General features: G+C 45.1%; 1 protein-coding gene across 8 annotated transcripts in view; it reads left to right on the plus strand.

Annotated features, from left to right (window-relative positions):
* fhod3a (formin homology 2 domain containing 3a) overlaps window positions 1-19,239 on the plus strand; it is a 68,836-nt gene that overhangs the window by 48,500 nt on the left and 1,097 nt on the right. The window contains exons 11-28 of one of the 8 annotated variants that reach the window (XM_023960230.2): window positions 339-422; window positions 514-942; window positions 2,864-2,923; window positions 2,999-3,133; window positions 5,673-5,723; window positions 7,826-8,034; window positions 10,224-10,541; window positions 10,659-11,365; window positions 11,725-11,865; window positions 13,149-13,307; window positions 13,385-13,567; window positions 14,179-14,298; window positions 14,374-14,535; window positions 14,645-14,835; window positions 16,355-16,559; window positions 16,654-16,677; window positions 16,913-17,123; window positions 17,198-17,362. In XM_023960230.2, coding sequence (XP_023815998.1) covers window positions 339-422; window positions 514-942; window positions 2,864-2,923; window positions 2,999-3,133; window positions 5,673-5,723; window positions 7,826-8,034; window positions 10,224-10,541; window positions 10,659-11,365; window positions 11,725-11,865; window positions 13,149-13,307; window positions 13,385-13,567; window positions 14,179-14,298; window positions 14,374-14,535; window positions 14,645-14,835; window positions 16,355-16,559; window positions 16,654-16,677; window positions 16,913-17,123; window positions 17,198-17,362 — 3,554 coding nt within the window. The remainder of the gene's footprint in view (window positions 1-338; window positions 423-513; window positions 943-2,863; window positions 2,924-2,998; window positions 3,134-5,672; window positions 5,724-7,825; window positions 8,035-10,223; window positions 10,542-10,658; window positions 11,366-11,724; window positions 11,866-13,148; window positions 13,308-13,384; window positions 13,568-14,178; window positions 14,299-14,373; window positions 14,536-14,644; window positions 14,836-16,354; window positions 16,560-16,653; window positions 16,678-16,912; window positions 17,124-17,197; window positions 17,363-19,239) is intronic. The other 7 variants (XM_023960232.2, XM_023960231.2, XM_078954542.1 and 4 more) reach the window with 7 other exon arrangements.

The following is a 19,239-nucleotide window of genomic DNA, read 5'->3' on the forward strand; positions in this document are numbered from 1 at the left end:
TTTTAGCATAAGGTCTGAACCCCACTGTCAGGTTTTTCTGCCTCCTCAGCTCAGACTCAGCACACGTGTCAGAGACGTTTCGACATGCGTGTTTGGCGTCTCCTTCGTCTGGTGCCTGGCTGTACCTCAGACCTGTGAAACCTGTTCCGTTGTTGCTCCGATGGTTTTCCCGCTCTAAGCTTCATCGTCAGGCATCGTCCTGGTCTCAACCTCCATTCTTTGCTCCTCCTGCACTGCCTTCATTCCATGTGCTTGCTTCTCATATGTTTCGCTTCATCTCTCCCTCCATCCTGCCCTGAAACCTTCCACCCTTCTGTGCATGACCCCCACCTCCATAGAGAGGAGGAGGAGGAGGAGGAGGAGACTCCTGTGACTGAGTCAGATTCGGATGAGCAGGAGGGGGCTCATCAGATCACCTCCAGGTATTTTAGGGTGGTGTAGCTACGATGGATTGTTGTGTTGTGTGTGTCTGTTGTTACACTGTGATGTTGGTTTGTGTTTTTTCTTATAAAGTCCAAACTGGGGGGGCAAATACTTCTCTGTGAGTGACCCATCTGTTGACCCCTGTGTTTGTAGCCCCCCCAGACCCCCTCCACCCACCGCTCACAGAACGAGCCATCGCTCCATCACCTCCAGGAAGGAGAAAGAGCAGAAGAGCAGGACCCCTTCGCCCCCAGCAGCCCCACCCTCACCATCTAAACCCCCCTGCAGCCCCCCAGCCCACCGCTCCCTGCTATCTACCTTACTGGCACGGAAGCGGTCCATCGTCACCGTTCCAGCCACCACGGAGGTCAGTCCTCCTCTGCGCGGCAGCTCCCGCCCCTCCCCGGACCGCCTGCCCTACCTGCCCCACTCCCCCTTCCACCTCTTCTCATACGATCTTGAGGAGGAGGCGTCCGCTTCGGCCCAGACCAAACGCAGCACGGAGTCGGCATCTCCAAGGTCAGCCGGCCAGCCGGGCTTTGAGGAAACTTCTGAGCATCTTCCTTCTCACTTCTCCTGTTTTGAGCGATTCTCTTCTCACCTCCTGCCTGGATGTGTCACGTTTTCACCTCCTCTGTTCTTCACCAGCTTCTCACCTCGAGTCTGTCGACACTTTCTCTTCACCTGCTCTGTGTTCACAGATCTGCTCTCCGCCCACATCCCCACACCTGCCACTCCTCTGAGATCAGTCTTCCTCACATCTTCTCCTTTAGAGTCTGTTTTGAAATGTTTCCTCCTCTTGTTCTTTGATCTCCTCCAACATCTGAGCTTCATCTTTGTTCAAATTCTGTTTTTCAGGCTCATCACAGCAAACATTTGTAACCCGACATGTTCTAATGGGTTTCTACTTCCACAGAACCTCTACAGAAATTCTGGTTATGCTGGCGTGAAAATAATCAGCTGCTGCTTCCACTTCTCAAGCAAACAGAGCTCCAATACCGATGCCATTAATGTTAGGTTGGGGGGTAAGGGGCTGTAAGCTAGCATGTTAACAGAAAGCGGAGAAAGAGGTGATGAAACTAGAAATATGTGGATGAAGACTCTTTCATCCAGGTTGATTCCATCATAGTAGTAGGTTTAGGGGCTGTCATCTGGACTTCGTTTTTAAAGTTAGACAAAAACTGGTTCATCCAAAGTACAAAATTCCTAGCTACAAACAGAGTAATGTTGTGTACTCTATCCACTGCAAAGAGAACTGCAAGGAACAGTATATAGGAGAGACCAAACAACCTCTACACAAGCGGCTTTACCAACATCACAGAACCAACCCAAGTGGACCTGAGTCTGCAGTACATCTCCACCTGAAGGCCACAAACCACTTGTTCAAGGACAGTGAAGTCCGAATTCTAGCCAGAGAGAAAGGATGGTTTGAGTGAGGAGTGAAAGAAGCCATCTTTGTCAAGAAGGATAAACCTTCTCTTAATAAGAATGGTTAATTCTTCCATCCATCTACAGCAGTGTTCTGAAACCCAAAAAACCGAACCAGTTCCACCTGGGTCCTTAACAGCTGAAAGAGATGACCAGTTTGGGGAGGGAGTCACTTGCTCCCCAACCCCCAGCTGAGGACAAAGGACTCTTAACAACCCGAAACCATGTAGGCTAAGTTGACGATACTTTTTTTTTTTTTTCGTATACTTTATTTATCCCTCAATGGGGAAATTCTTCTCCGCATTTGACCCATCCCCTGGGGGAGCGGTGAGCTGCAACTGAACTGCGCTCGGGAGGCGGTAGCGTTAAGGGCCTTGCCTAAGGACCCTCACTGAGTGATGTTAACTGCTCACCATTGATATGGTAATTGCCCCCAGTACCATTGTTTCTTCCCCTCCGGGAATTGAACCCTGGATTCCTGCATGGTAGCTGCTCACCTTACCAACCGAGCTACTCAGCCATCCAGTTTCAGGTCTGACTCCTCCCCTATGAGCGCATATATGCCAGCTCTTAGACCAGCTAATTCAGAGTTGACAAAGCCTCTTGGATAAGAGGTGAAACATCTTCTAACTATAAAAACTAAGTTCAGATGACAGCCCCTAAAGCTACTACTAAGATATGTCCTAGAAAACGACACTGATTTTTAAATTTTGGCTAAAAACGGCATCATAATAATTAAAAGTCTACTGGGATCTTATAGAAAATAGATCAAAGGGGGATCGGAGTGGGACTTTTAGCAAAAGTTCTCAGATTTAGAGTGAGGATCTTGTCTGGACGTTTTCCAGAATAAACGCCACACATGGTTTGTGAATAAGATCCTCCTGTGCTGCACCAGCAGCATTCCTGCTGCGTAACTGCGGGGTCTCACTCGATTCACGCCACGCTGGATGTGGTGTCATGTGACCTCTGGGTCTAATCAGCTCTTTTTTCTCGTTGGTGTAATCTTCTGCAGGAACGGAGATCCTGCGTCTCACACCTCGTTCAGCTCGCCAAGCACGCCCACCAGCTCCAGGTGAGAGGACTGGATGGAGCGCCGCTCCTGCTCTGAAACAAAGACAAGTCCTTCATGTCTGCTTGTGTGTTTCAGACCGGCTCTGGGAGGACTGCTGTCATCCTCCTACAGGCAGCACCAGGAGTCTCTGGCTGCTGAGCGAGAGCGCCGCCGTGTGGAGCGAGAGGAGCGACTGCTCAGGATAGAGAGAGAGGAGAGAAACAAGCACAGGTGGAGTTTCGCTCCAATTCCTTCATACAAACTAATTTAGCCACTTTTTTAAGAAGGAAGTTATTGAACCATCTGTGGGGTCTAAAACAAACAGAATTACAGAAACTAGAGCTGAAGATTTGGTGATGATTTACAGATCAAGATCAAGATTTCACAGATTAGAGCATAATTCTCATTATTTTATAAAGTATATTTGAACGGTTGCTATACGTTTGTATTTTTTCTGGATGAATGAAAATTAAACTAATATGTATTTAATCATCATCATGTATACGTTTATTAAGAACAGGAGATCAGAATCAAATAAACAGAACAGATGAAAACACAGAAAGATTTTGAAAGAAAGAAGTGGTATTAATAATTTTAAACAATAATACTGACTAAAGTCAACTTCCTGTTTAACTTCAGTAGTAAACAAAACTTCAATTTATCTGTTGTTCTGGATCATTTTGGAACAAATCCTGACAATTTTCTCCAAAGTCTTTCCATCCTCAACGTTTCTGACTACAGCTGCAGTAGATCGACGACAAGAAGGCAGTTAATAAAGACACATAAAAATACGTTATGGTATGACTTGCTAACAGACAGCCACATGACATAACAGTGTTGATGACGAGATCTTTGTCATTTTTATAATAATATTTATTAACATTCATTTTAGCTCTTTATTACAGTTGTCCATTACATTTAAATCAGTTTTTTCAGAACTTATTTCAGTAGACGGACCAAAAACACTATTTCACTATATCATCTAAAACATAATTTTAGATGAGAATTTTCACTTTATTCTGAAGATTTCTTTACTTCTGGTGACAGTAGTTCATACCTTTAATTTTAATATTTTTAGTGTGATAATTTCGTTGTGTGAATTGTATTTTTACAAGGGCTGGGTTGACAAAATGGATTAATCAATCTGAATTGTTCCCAGCTTAATTAATCCATAATCGATCCATAAAAGTATAAAGGGATATTTTATGCCTTTTCCGGTGACCTGACGCCAAACAACGTCTGCTAGCTTGATGCTATGGTATAATGGAATTCTCCATTGGACCGCTAATGCCAACACTTGTTCGACATAAACATACATTGCTGACTAAATGAACAGTTCTATAATCTTACAGGTAGGAAATTTTCAAAATTACTTGGAATCATTGTTTTAGTTACCATTTCTGGTTGAAAGCACCGTTTGTTGCTCTAATCTTCTGAAAAAAAGTGTAATGCAATAGCGCGAGCTCCACCTACTGGCTAAACTGAAACGCTCTCCAGGAGAGGCAGAACATTTATTTTTATAATAGGAATTAGTTTACAATATTAAGGATCTGTGCATTTTTGTTGGAGCATATCTTTTTTACAATATTAAAGTATATAAACTAAATCAAATTGATATGAATTTCTTCAAAACCTAAATAGATTATTGTTGTATTTCTATACAAACATGTCTTAATGTGTAAACGGTGTAAATTCAACATTCATTGAATCAAAGCAATTCTGAAAATTATTATTGATACCCAGCCCTAATTTCTACTATACTCTATATTTATAAAGATTTTGAATCAGCAATCTTGGATGTCACTAATAATTGTACATGAGCTTTTGGGAAAAGATTGGAAATATCTGAGTTTTTAGATACTCAGCCCTGCATTACAGCAACACTTTACTTTTAGTAGACACAGACACTAACGTTTTTTTGTTTTTTTTGTATGTAGAATCACCTTTTTTTTCAGCAGACTCCTGGCACAGTCAAACTCTCGATGGTTTAAAAGCAGGTTTGTGGCAAATGGAGTTTTTTAAACCAGGCTTGGTTTACAAAACTGACCCTCAAAAAGCATTTCAAACAAACAGCTGAGTTTCTGTCTGTGAAAAATAAACTGCATCCACTGCTGCCTGGTATTATGTCCTTAACAAAAAAGATGCTGTCATCCTTCCCAGGTAAAATCCACATGAAACAACCAGCCATGCTGCCGTTCTGCCCCGTGTGGCTGGCTTGGTTAAGTTTTCTTGACATCAAAAGCTCAGAAACTTTACAATTTTTTATGTACGATTAAAATTAAGGTTTCTTAGATGGGAACCTTAGAACCATGACAACTATAAATGCATTTAATAATTTCAATATATTTTATTTAAAAAAAACAAAAATCATGACAGACTTTTTTGAAAACAGCAGAGTTTAGGAAGGAGGGAAGCTACGAGTCACTTTTAAAAGCAACTGAGACCATATTTAAACCTCAAGACGGCCACGCCTTTGAGCAAAACACAATATTTGGTTTACAAGGTCATTTAAAAAACTCCACTGCTTCACTTTTAAAGCTGTTTCTGTTTTTTCCACTTTCTAACTGTGTCAGGGTCATTTTCTATGTTTCATTAGTAAAACATCAGTTATTTTTTATGAGCTATGAAAGGAAAACAACTGTTTTTGTTTCCTTTGTTGCTTCCTGCGTGCCCAGCATGTGCTCGATTCCTCCTGGCAGGTGGACAGGAGAGCCCGCTGGTGCACAGCAGATTGTTAACCTGAAGCCTTGTTTCTCTTTGTGTCTGACAGCCGCGACTATGTGGATAAAATGGAAGAGGCCAGACTTGCGCGAGAGGAGAGGTGAGTGAGTAACCCTGTGGGAACGCCATGGGACCGCCGCTTTGGGAAGTGTAATTGTTTTCAGGTTAGAGCGGCGCTCAGGGCTGCCAGGCGCTTTGCGGGACAGGGGGGTGGGGGGCTGATCTGATTTTCTCCTCCTTTAAGGATCTGTGCTTCAGCTTGTTCTCGCCGCCAAGTGTCTGATAGGTTTGGCAACGCGCCATGGGAAAACCTGATTGTGGGCTGTGTGGAGCTGTAAACGCACGGCTGATCTCTGAGGCATGTGCGCTCGCGTACGAATATTCATGAGGTCTGATGCTGGGCTGATGCGACTCAGAGGAAGCAGGAAGTTTAGTGGAAAGGGTATGCAAGGTCATGTTCGCTTTGGGGCTGATCACGCTGAGTCAATTGAGGAAAAGAGTGAGCGTTGGATTTGCTGTCCTCCAGCATTTTCAGCCTTTATTTAGTGCCTTGATTGTTTTTTTGTCTTTCATTCAAAAGTTTTAAAACACAACCGAAGCAGGAAAACTACCAAAAGGTTGCTGAATGAAGAACAGGCACCAGTAAGGAAGGAACAGAGATTGATTTAATAAAAAAAGAACAATCTTTGGACTGTCAGTAGTGTATATTTGTTTACAGTAAATATATGTTTTACAGCTCAGAAAATCAGAAAACTTCCCCTTTTATTGGTGAGGTTTTTTGGATGGTGTGATACTCTGATGATGTGCTATTTTATTTAACATCATCCCAATTTTTGTCTTTTAGTCTGGTAGTCTTTACATAACATTTGTTTGTTTTTTTCATCATAGTATTGTTTGGATGTAAAGTTTCATTTCAGTGATGTTTTTTTGGTTTTTTTTGTAAACTTATTAGTGATTATTGTCTGTTTGTTGTCCTGTGTAAAGAAACATGGGTTGGGTTAGCGTGTGGCATCCATAGTATGTTTGTGAGTCTGCGACTCCAAGCAAATCCCAGAATAATTTTCTGAATCTTTCTGGAGATCATCAAAGCATTTTTGGATTTGACTGAAGGAATTAGTAAAGTGCAACGAGCCTAATAATCGAAACCAACATTTTTTTGAAAACACTGACTAAAAACTGTTCAGTTATTATGTTTACTCATTTCCAGCACAATAAAACATGGTTGCTAGTTAAAGTTTTTGTATCAAATTGCATTTTTTTTAAAGACCGTCTCCTCTCTGTAATCTTATTATGTTTGATTGGATCAAAAGGGTTTGATGAGGCCACTCACTAAACCTGATAGCAGGGAGTTTTGCATACAGAATCTGCTCCCCAGAGACCTGCTTCTGCCCCTGGACTTCTACCACACATCTCTTTAATCTGGATGTAGAAGGACGTGGGCTGTGCAGAACCGTGCAGCACACACTCCCTTTGGCTTTCAGTTCATGCAGATGAACCCCAACAAGCTGGTGTGTGTTGGGGTCTGTTTCCTTGAGAGCCCTGAAGTGGCTTGATCCTAATGAAGGTTGAACAGAAGCTCCAGTCATTTGCAGTTTGGTGGGAAAGAGGAGGGGTTTGAGGAAAGAGGCGAGCCGAATCAGTGCCCCCAGTCTCTGTGCTGGCCTGCAGGTTGAATGGATGATAGCTGGATTACAGTGTAGCGGAGCGAGGAAGACCAAGGGAAGAGGAAGCTGATGGGCAAGCATCTTGAACAGGTTTTGTCTGAATAACTTGTAATCTGTAGCCTCTCGACAATCAAACCAACATTCACTTTTCCTGATTTCTACTTTCTTTCCTCCTGCTGCTTTCCTTTCATGGTCTGTAAAATTGTCTTCTCTTGTCTAAATCGCACAGATTGGATGCGTGAACTGATGATGTTTTGACCTGATCAATCAGGAAGAGAGGAGGGTGGTAACCTTTGGGAATAGAATGCAGAGAGCTTTGTGGACAAAAACTGAGTAAAGTAGTGAAGTTGGGGGTATTATAATGTGGGGGAAGTAACTGCAACACAGATAAATAGTTGGGTTGAATGGTAAACATTATTGGAGCCTTGGCAGACATTAGAGACTTGTTTTGGGGGAGCTGTTAGGATGAAGACCAACACAGAGAAAACTCAAATTAAATGTGTATTTGTTCTTGTCTTCTTTTGTTGCTGCTCCTCAGGTATAAGAACGTGGAGCGCTTGGCCGCAGAGGAGTATGAGAAGGAGCGTGTCCGAGGGTCAAGGACTCGCCCTGACCTCAACCTAAGCTTTGAGCCCTCCGAGGCCTGGCCTTCATCGCCGCGCAGCAGCACCCCATCTTCCTTCGCCTCGCAGGAGGACGCAGAGGCAGAGGTGGAGGCGGTGACGCCAGTCGCGCTCTCTGAGACGGGTACGATTCATGTGGTCCATGTGGGATTAACAAAACCAGGAAATGATTCAATATTTAGGGTAATTACAACATGTAGATGGGCATAGTAGTAACCTCTGTTTGATCCAGTTCACTAGATAAATGTTTAAGTTCTAAAACAACATTAACCTTTCCTCATCAAACTCATCATTTAATGTTAAACAATGCAACACATGCAGCCGGCCTAAAAACGGCATTTGTTGCATTTTAGGACTTTAAAAAAAAAATACACTTTCTGAAACATTTTAAGAATTAAGTATTAAAAAAATCATTTAGTCGTCTTCAACTTTTTTCCTCCTTTGACTCGGCTAAATTAGCATTTAGCATCTAACATAAGCAGCTTTAGCAATGGATTGATTTTTTTTTTTTTAGCAATGCTGAGCATTATTTATTAATATTTTCTTAAGATAGATACAAATTTAGCATAGAAAAATTAACTTTCAGCCTTTTCTACATTTTTTTTCACTCTTTTCTCATTTGGTTTGGCTACATTAGCATCTTTTTCCTAACATTAGCTGCTATTTTTTAGCGCTGTCGTTTGTAAGACATTTTATGCCCAGCGACAGTTGTTCATTAATTCTGGTTTGTGGGCGGGACTATTGGCTCGGAGCAACCCCTGCCCCCCTACCCGTCGCTGAGCCTATGGTTCCATGGCCCATTGGCGCCGCAAAAATAATGGCGAGCAATATTGGATAAATCCAGCCGCACAGTTAGTGAGCCACAGTGCTTTACAAGTGTACGCCTTTTACTTACAGCCTTGGTCACAGCTCCCCTTTTGTGTGGACAGGAGCTGTCTGCAGGTGAAAAATACTCAAACCTGTACGAGACACAGAGGTAGCCCGCCTGAAATATCAATGTAGTAGATCGCTCTGTGATTCTGTAGAGCAAAACATTATCATGAACAGTTTTTCTGTGGGTTTGCTCTGACAGGTGGTAGCAAATAATTATACGTCATGTAAGGGTAAAGTAAGGCACACACGTCACACGGCTTTTTCTGTTTTCCAATCCCTCAAATTCTGTCAACTGCACAAGGAGCCCGTTAGTGCTGTTTATGTGATAAGGGGGCCCCTTAGGCGCCCTGTGTGCGGTCAGTAAGGAGCTAGTCCTTGCACCCGGAAAACAACTAGAGTAAGGACACCGTCAGCAGCCTCCTCCGTCATGAGCGCGTCATTCACGAGCCTTAAGGGAACTGGGAGACATCCCTGCGCTCCTCTTAGGATGCAGCAGCTCCTCTCTACGGACCTGGAAACCCAAAAACCTACAGCACCTGTACGGATCAATCCAAGTATGGGTGCATGTGACCAAGACTTAAGTAACACTCAAAGTCATTCTGTCTTTTACGGTATTCACTCTCTGTTTTTTTTTTTTTTTACTTATGAGACTTAAGAGAAAAAGAGAAGAGACTATTCAGGAGGTCAAAATTGGACACATACGGGTCAGGATAATCAAAGAGGGCATCAGATGTAAGGTTTAACTTGAGCGATGCATCCGTGTTGAAGCCTTTGGCCTCTTTTCAGGCTTTGAACTCTGCCAGTTAGATTGCTGAAGAGTTTTAATGAAAACCAGAAGGCTGCTAGTTTGACTCCCAACAGTGCATCCCCCAGCAATCATTCTTAAGTTGTTTCACTTTGCATCTTATCATTGAAATTAGCGTGCAGTTTTGGACTAAAAGAGGAAGAAAGGATACAGACTGGAGAAAAGGAGGAAAGACCATTGGGGAGGGAAGAAAAATGGAAAAAAAATATTCACACAGAGAGGAAATGAGTGCAAAGGTCAGATTGGCTTTTGAAAGGGCTTTTGATGCCAACACATCTTGTGTAAGAAAACAGCCTTGCTTTGCAGTGGCTGTGAGGCAGGGGTGGAGGTGGCGTAGCTCACAGACGGGTGTATTTGAGGCCCGGGGTGTTGTGTTTTTCTAACCCTGCCTGCGTTAGTGCACGCACTGTGCTGGTGTGTTCCATCTGCACGACTGTTTTCACCCAAACAGGAACTGAATTCTCAATTTCCAGTCTTACAACAACCAGGCTTTCTGTCCCAAATGTGAATTTGCTCAGCCTGAACAGAGATGGCTTTAAATCAAACGGGGTTCCAGGCTAAAATGAGAACATTTGCAGCTCTGATGAGGAAGGATCTGTGCATGCAGTGATATAACATGAACTTTCTCCTGAAAGGGAAAGCCACAGATTCAAGCGACGGCGGCGGAGTGGAAGCGGAGGACAGAGAGGAAGAGCCCGCTGCTGAAGAGGAGGACGAACACAAAGAAGAGGAGGGAGAACAGGAGGAAGCGGCAGCAGAGAAGGAAGAGGAGGAAGCTGAGGAGCAGGAGCCGCAGAAGCAGAGAGAAGAGGAGGTGGAGGAGGACAGTGGCATCCTGAGTGATAAGGAGCGACAGAATGAGGAAGTAAACGAGAAAGACAACTGCTCAGCGTCCAGCATCTCCTCTGCCAGCAGCACTTTAGAGCGAGAGGAGAGGGGAACCGGGGAGAATGGTTGGTACATGTTTCACGACGCTTGATAAAGTCCATCTTTGTTCCTCTTTAGCTCCTTGGCTGTACGTTTGTCTGGCTGGAAGCTTGTTGACCTTTTGACCTTCTCTCCTCCTTTAGGCCCCCCAGGCCTAAAGGAAGCAGAAGTCAGCGACAGTTGCAACAAACTCCTCAACAGCAAACTCTTCATGCTGGACATGCTCTACTCCCAAAACAAGAAACCATGCGAGGAGGAGGAGGAGGAAGAGGAGGAGGTGGAGAAGGAGAAGGAGAAAGGAGAAGGTGAGGACAGAGAGACAGACCAGGATGCCAGCGGAGAACGCGGCGACGGGGAAAACAAGAAGGACGACAAGTCAGACCATCGCGGGAGCATCCGTCAGATTGCCGAGCGGTTCGGAGACCTGATCAAGGACGCCGGCTTGCCCCACCCCCACCCGGACGACCCGGTCAATGAGCTCCCTCCGCCCCCCGCGCCCAAGAAAGAGTCGGACACCATCTGGGACCAGCTCATGTCCAGCCCCCGAGAGCTGCGCATCGGAGACGCCAACTTCACCGACCTGACGGATGAGGACGACAAGGACATTCTGGACGCTGTTCTGATGGGAGGATGCAGTGACCTCCCACCCCCGCCGCCCCCTCTACCCTTCATCCCACGCTTTCCACCACCTCCACCAGTGCTAGGCATCTGCCCCTTGCCCCCTCCTTTGATGGGCAGCATGAGGCCTCCACCTCCACCGTCCTTTAGCTCTCCGATGCCAGGGCTGGCCCCCCAGGAGCAGCCTCTGTTCAACAAAAAGAAGAAGACCATCCGACTCTTCTGGAGTGAAGTAAGTCCCAGCGCTCCTGTCTTGCCTTCTTCCCCTCTGAGTATCCGTGAGATCGTTCCAGAACGACGAAATGATTGAAACTCCTAGTTCCATTCAAACGACCTTCATCTTCAAGCAGGAAGTCCTGTAGAGACCGTTGGTTCCTCTGTGCTCACCAGGTAGCAGACCATCCGGTTGAGCTGCCCAAAGGGGCTTTGAGCTCCATTTCAGGACTAAAGAGACATCTACAATGACGGCTCGCATTCCTATTGCTGCTGAACTGTCACGCTGCTTTCATTTCTGCCTTTTTATTGTAGGAAATGGGAGTTTATTGCATTCCGCTGCATAACGCAGTTCCTCCATCTTCTGTTTCTAATCAGGTTCGGCCCACAGACTGTCAGTACAGGGACTACAAACGAGGGGGAGACTCATTCTGGTCCAAACTGGACACAGTCAAGCTGGACACAGCCAAACTGGAGAACCTGTTTGAGACCAAGTCAAAGGAGATATCAGTTACAAAGGTAAACATCCGACTGGAAATGATTCAGAGTTTCCTAGAGTTTGCTAAATCCATCCCAGAGAAGGTCGCTCTTGTGAAATGTCTGCATTCCTAAAGTTAGAGTCCAGATGCTTTTCCTGCAGAAGGAGTGTGGAGTGAAGCACAATGTTTTACCGAGAAGAATTTTAACAGAATAAAAAGGTTCTGATGGACCAAAGGATGAACAGAGACGTCCAGTAGTCCAAGTAATGGACCCTGAAGGAAACAGGGGTGGGAGAAACAGACAGACAATAACATTAAGAAAGAATTTACAAATAGAAAGAAGTGAATCATTTAAAATGTTTCTAACTGTAAAATTATTTAAGGTGTACAAAGATGTGACAAAGTAAAACATGCAAAAAGTCCTAAAAAGCAATATTTTTGTGAACATCACTAAAAAGAGAGGAGGGCTGCACTGTGGTATAGTGGTTGGAACTCACTCAGCCACTACCTACATTTTGCACATTTACACATATGAAATTTCAGTCTTTCATGATACATGCGTCATAATTCAGCAGCTGGACTACAGTCCAGCATCATCGGGACCCTGAACAGGACCAATATTTAAAATTAGACCCTGAAATAAATGTATAATTTTCAGTGCATACAGTCAGGTGCTTAACCAGCTCTTTAAGATCCAAACTCTCAAATATTACATTTGGATTTGGATCACAGTATTGAGGCATCCAGTTGACCAAACAAACCTGATCCAAATAAAGCTGGGAATGCTGGGAAATAGGCTGTATGTCTTAACCATATATCGGGGAGGGTATTTGATAAACACATTTCTGAGACCTCTATCTCAGTAGCATGAGCCAAATCTTCTTTAAAACATGTAATGTACCTTGGACTTTTGTTTTTAGCACTGTAACTCATCATCAGTCCACTAGGGGCAGTAGAAGGGCTTTTCCTGCTCATTTCAAAATGGCCGCTTCCGTGAACACTTTTGGTGGGAGAGAGTTTGGCAAATTTTAAAAAAAAACCTTTGGTGAGCATCATTGGGTAAATTGGGTGATTCTTTTCCTGAACAGAAGATTGCCAAATCATTTAACATATCATAATTGAAACTCTATCTGTATCTCATAATAAAGGATTTTGCTAAATGTTCTGGATTCCATCTAAAGGCTTAAAAACATCTTATTTCCAAAGACTTTGAATTTCCTGTTTTTGGATGTAATGGACTCTACAGGGTCAAGGACCGGGTTAGGCAGCTTGGATTTGCTGTAGATGTTCCTTCTGTGGTCTTCTTTGGTATTTTTAATCTAGAAAACAGCAGCTGATGGCAAACGTCAGGAGATCATCGTTTTGGACTCCAAGAGAAGCAACGCCATCAACATCGGGCTGACGGTCCTGCCGCCGCCTCGAACCATCAAGACAGCCATCCTCAACTTTGACGAATACGCTCTCAACAAGGAAGGCATAGAGGTACGGGGTTTAGAGGGGAAATGAAAACACGCCCTCACTGTTGCTCATTTGAACCTGAACTGTCCCCCCCCCCCCAGAAACTCCTGACAATGATCCCAACGGAGGAGGAGAAGCAGAAGATCCAAGAGGCCCAGTTGGCCAATCCGGATGTGCCGTTGGGTTCTGCAGAGCAGTTTCTCCTCACTCTGTCCTCCATCAGTGAGCTCTCTGCCAGACTCCACCTCTGGGCCTTTAAGATGGACCAAGAAGCTACGGAAAAGGTCGGTCCAGGCCTTCACACCTTATCACTGTTTGAAAAACAAAAGCAGAACATGAAGCAGGAGAAAACTCAGAGTCTGAGTGAAACTGCTCTGCATGAGCACTCTCCCAGCCCCCCACACAACATCCTCTAAACTTCAATGGAGTTACATCATCTCAAACATGCACGCTTATTAGCAGCACATTGTTATTGGTGGACCGGTATTGCCCTGACAAAGAATTCAGACCAGGAGGAGAGGTTTCCGAGGCAGAACCTCAGATCCTGAACTCTGAGGGTCACGCCGTTCTTCAGGCCTGGAAGCATCTTCATACGCTTCCTCTTTTCCAATGAAAGGCAGCGTTCCTCCCTCCTGACCCGAGCCTCTGGAGCCATCTGCTTCAGGAGGGTTTATTACAGGACAACAAACCCACAACCTCCTGCTGCGCAAAACAAAGACTTCACTTAATGTTCTACATGCAAGCAGACAGCTTGAAGCAACATCTCATCTCCTTAATCGAGAGCAGATGATCTGTGGTTGGAGGCTGGGTGCACCTGCTCGCTATGCCAATGTTTTTTCAGCCCTATAGACCTCTGCTCCTGATTAATGGTTACTGTTTGCTCATGGGCCTTTAGGAAGTGGTGGAGCCACTGCAAGATCTGAAGGAGGGGATGGAGCAACTGGAGAAAAACAAAACTCTGCGCTACATCCTCTCCACCCTGCTCTCCATTGGAAACTTCCTCAACGGCACCAATGTGAGTCCGGACTGCTTTGTTTACTGCAGCACATGCTGCTCACGGCGCTGACATGCATTCATGGGGTTTTTCAAGGCCAAAGGCTTTGAGCTGACCTACCTGGAGAAGGTTCCAGAAGTGAAGGACACGGTTCACAAGCAGTCGCTGCTCCACCATGTCTGCACGGTGGTGGTGGAAAACTTCCCCCAGAGCACCGACCTGTACTCAGAGATCGGAGCGATCACCCGCTCAGCAAAGGTACGACGACGGGCGGCAGCTCCACACCCAAGAAACCATCAGAAGCCCACCCCTCCAGTCTGTAGATGGAAGTGCTTTTCATGGTGTTTCTGGGAAATCTTCTGTTCAGGTGGATTTCGACCAGCTGCAGGAAAACCTGTGCCAGATGGAGCGGCGCTGCAAAGCCTCATGGGACCATCTGAAAGTCATTGCCAAGCATGAGATGAAGCCTCAGCTAAAACAGAAGATGTCCGACTTCCTTAAAGACTGCGCCGAGAGGATCATTATCCTGAAGACGGTTCACCGAAGGATCATCAACAGGTACATCCGCCCCCACACAGGACGTTTCTTCTGTTCCATTCATAAACAAAACCCTATCAAAGAGAAGAAGGCAGCTGGCGTTCTGATGGACAGATCCGTCAGAGGTGAAATCACAAACAGACATCACTCCACTGTGGATGATGATGATGATTGTGTGACTATGATGCAGCGCAGTGAGGAAAGGAAGTCTGGCTGTGATTAGTTGTTGCAGAGGAGCATTAAGTTCTTTGGCACAAAATGAGGAACCTCTGTCTGAACAGCTTTAGCAGGTTTTGACAGGAGGTGCAGATACTTTTGACTTTGGAGTGTCTCACTTTAAAGTCAGAATACTGTTAAATAAACTAACACTTCCCCAAATTATTTGCTCTGAAATATCTGTGGATAAAACCAGCTCAGTGGCCTTGAACATGGCCCCCCTGCTTGACACGCAGCATTAAGGGGCGTCAAACTTCCTAAAGGTTTTCTGAGCACAGCTGTGTCTGCAGCTCACTGCTCCCCCAGGGGAGGGGTCACAGCTGTCACTCACCGAAGTGTGTAACAGCTAAGGCAGTGGTTCTCAACATGGATGTAATACCTCCATGCCCCCCCAGGGAGGCGCGCCCCATAGTTTGAGAACATTCAAAGTGAATGATACTTAAAGGATCATTCAGTTTGTAGATGTCTTCCCTGCCAGGATGCTTTCTCAAATATTTCCCAGACAGCAGTGATCAATACGACTGGCTGACAGATCCATTTAACGCAGCAGCAGCTGCTGGTTTAAGATCTGCTGAGGAGGATCAGTCCATTGAAATCACTCAGACTCCACCCTGAGGAGGAGGTTTACAGCACAGACACTGAACTCTGTGTGGAAAGGGAGCCTCCACCCATGGGGCAGAAGGCTGGGGGCATTCTGCTTCCATTCTCCGTCCTCTCTTTGGCAGATTTTCTGCTGTTGCCACTTTGAAAACAAAGAACAGAGCAGGGCTCAATAATGAGCAGGACTTGAGAGTAACAAACCTGCAACCTCGTTTTGAAAAGATGTGTGGCACAAAGTGAACACATTGCAGCCTTTAACACAACTTTGTGTTTCTTTTTACACATAGGTTTAATGTTATTGTTCTTACAACGTAAATTATTGAATTTTTTTTCTAGTTTCTAGCAGTAGGAATTTTTAAGATTTTGATATGGTATTAAAGTTTGACATGTTTAGCTTATTTTGTCACAGTTTTTTGTTGTTTTTTGTTGGGGGGGGGGGGGGGGGGGGGTTCTACTCCCTAGGAGGGAACAACAGAAAAAGTTGAGCTAATGGGACTTTAAAGCTTAGTCTGAATTTCTTCTCTTGGCCTCCTCCCTATTGCCCCATGTAGAGGTATTTGAAGCTGTAGTCTTGTAAGAACTTTTTTTAACACAAATGACTCTGCATTTTTTCTCTGCTCCTGTTTCATAAAGATGTGAACCATGTAATCATCAGAAAAGCCATTTTAATCCTATAAAATTTGTTTTGCACACTGTTTGATTCGATGTATGTGTGCCTGTGCAGGTTCCACTCCTTCCTGCTGTACCTCGGCCATCCTCCCTACAGCGTCAGAGAGATCAGCGTCAACAGGTTCAGCAAAATCCTGAGCGAGTTTGCGCTGGAGTACCGAACCACCCGCGAGCGCGTGCTGCAGCAGAAGCAGAAGCGAGCCGACCACCGCGAACGCAACAAGACCCGAGGAAAGATGATCATGGACGTAAACGCTCCTGTGAGCATCTCATGCAGACGATCTTTGAGCAGCTGCGTCTCTTCCTTTTTCCTTCAGTCTGCTCTCTAACTCGCGCTCTTCCTCTCCCCTGTAGTCTGATGATGAAGAAGAGCGTGAGGTATCCATATGTGTGCCAGCTTGCCTGCATGTGTGTGTGTGTGTGTGTGTGTGTGTGTGTGAGTGCATGGAGACACTAACAGTATTGCATCATTTGGAGTTTTTCCTGAGCAAGTGCAGCTGTGACCTCCACAGGTTGGAGGATGTGAAGGATGACTCATCTTGAGAGTGTTTTTGGTTAAGTTTAAAACGCTGCTCTGCCAGGTTTCTGATCCTCTGCTCTGGTCTCTTCTCAGCATTCTGGTCCCGGCGGCTCAAGCAGCAGCAGCGGCGCCCCCAGTGGCACCCAGGAGGTGGAGCAGCCTCAGGGGCTGGGCCACGCCGAGGACGCCGCAGAGCACGAGCACATGACAGCAGTGCTGAGGAGCAGCCTGAGCGGCAGCGCCGATAGAGAGGGCGGAGTGCCGGGTCTGCGCACCAGAACCAGGTCCCGGCCTGGACGAGGAGGTGAAGGAGATGAAATCTCTCTGAGAGCGGCTGTGGCGTTCAGGCGCTGAAGCTCGTGTCACCTGTCTGTGCAGGGCGCAGCATGCAGGCGTGGACTCCACCCGCAGAGGACGCTCAGACATGTGGAGACGATGCTGCAGACGAGATCATGGAGCGGATCGTCCGGTCTGCCACACAGGGTCCAGGAACCAGAACACAGCCCAGAGAGCGCAGGAGGTCCAGGGCCAACCGGAAATCATGTACGACATAAGAGAAACCTCCTCTTCACAGCAGTGCAAAAAGTTGTAGACGGTGTGACCACATCAGCAGGGAGAACAAAACACAACCAGCAGGGAGCAGCAGTTCCTGCTGCAAATGAGCACAAAGCGTCTTAAAGCCCCACTCCTGCCTTCTGTTTTAATTATGTTATGCCAGGGTTCGTCCCAGCAGGAATCCCCTGCAAAAGTTTGGGATTGTGAAAGTACAATCTTAGGTCCGTGAAAAGTTTGTGAAAACTGACTGAAAATTTTAATATTTGGGATGCAAAAATACATGAAAAAAATAAGAGTTTAAGGAGATTCGTATTGAAATTTGGGCAGAAGTCCAACTCCAGCCTGTTTTTAAGTTCAGACATGCTTTTGTAGTTCTTAAAAATATTAGAACAAAAATCATGAAAAATGAAAGCGAAGATCAATCGTGTTATTTTTTTGTATTGAATGCAGTACGCTTCCGTGCATCACTGCAGTTTCCTCCACACCAACACAAGCGGTTGTTGACACGGCGGCTGCTATTTCATTTTAACGCCAAGGCAGGCAGACGTGGACGCATCAATGTGTGTCTCGGTTTGATTTAGCTGCACCGACTACAATAGTCTGACTAAAAAATCTTAATTTTTAGTTTTGTAAATTCTGGGAAAGGTTATGGAAAACCATTGCTAATATAGTGTTTGAACCCTGTTACGCCGTTTTTAGTCAAAATCTTTTAATATAACTGTTGTTTTCTAGGACATAGTTTCTGCAGAGCGGCATGAGTTCATTAGAAGTTCACCTCTGGGTTCTGCCCCACCCCTGTTCCTCAGAGCTCGCAGCTTGCGGCCGCCGCAGCGTGTTTACTTTGTCACAAATAAGATCTTTCTTTAAAATGCCTTTTTTCGTCTGCTCCTGATTCACAAAGATTTTAACAAAGAAATCCTCAGATATGCAATTACAAGCTTATTCTTCATTAAGTGTGTGCTCTACATCAGAAAAAACGCCCCGAGAACACGTTAAAAACACCCAGAGGCACCAATTTCATCAGAGTGGATCTTTATGTTAATTACAGTGGATTCTGAAGCAGCTTTGTGCTGATGTGCCACATCTTACAGTAGTAAAGTGATGTCAATCAGCTGGTTCTGACGCAGAGAAAAGGGTTTTTAAAAACCTCTTTTGGCACAACGCCGCTTTTCTTCATTGGATTTACATTATTTGCGTTAACAGTCGAAGAGTTACGGTATTCCAAAGAGCGAGGTGTATTTTGCTGTCACTGGTGTTAAAGGGTTAAAAGCAGACTATAACTATGTTTCCTTTTGACAAAGATTCTGAGTCTTATTGCATGGATCGAAAAAAAAACCAGGTGGTCATTTGAAGAACTGCAACATTTTGTCAAATTGGAAAATGCGTAGCTGTGGACACACTGGGCATGTAATCAAAAACGCACTAGACGCAGGTTCTGTTTTTAACCCACGGTTATCACACTGGAAAAACAGGGAGGGGCTTCTCTGTCTACTGTTTATTAGCGCACGTTGACCGTTGAAAGAGGCTTGGTGCCTCTTTGTTCTCAGCTCTTTGACAATAAACGATGATGTCATAGAATTCCAGCCGAGAACACAAGTATTCATTTCTCCTCCGTGATCAATGTTCAAACAGTTGGCACTTCTGTGCATTAAAAGGGACGCCTTCCATACGTCATTACCAAATCAAGTCCCTGATTGGTCAAAGTTTCACATGCTTTAACTTGAATGCGCGTTCAGTGGCTGCATGTTTTGTACATAGAGCCTGGAAACAATCACAGAAACGCCAGAGTTCTGAACGTGGCAGCACAAAACGCACAGTTATACAGGTTTCCATAAACTCTGCACTGGAAGTGGTCCCTTAAATGT

Source organism: Oryzias latipes, chromosome 11 (genome assembly GCF_053564925.1).
Source record: "Oryzias latipes strain Hd-rR chromosome 11, Olatipes_Hd-rR_3.1".
NCBI lineage: Eukaryota > Metazoa > Chordata > Actinopteri > Beloniformes > Adrianichthyidae > Oryzias > Oryzias latipes.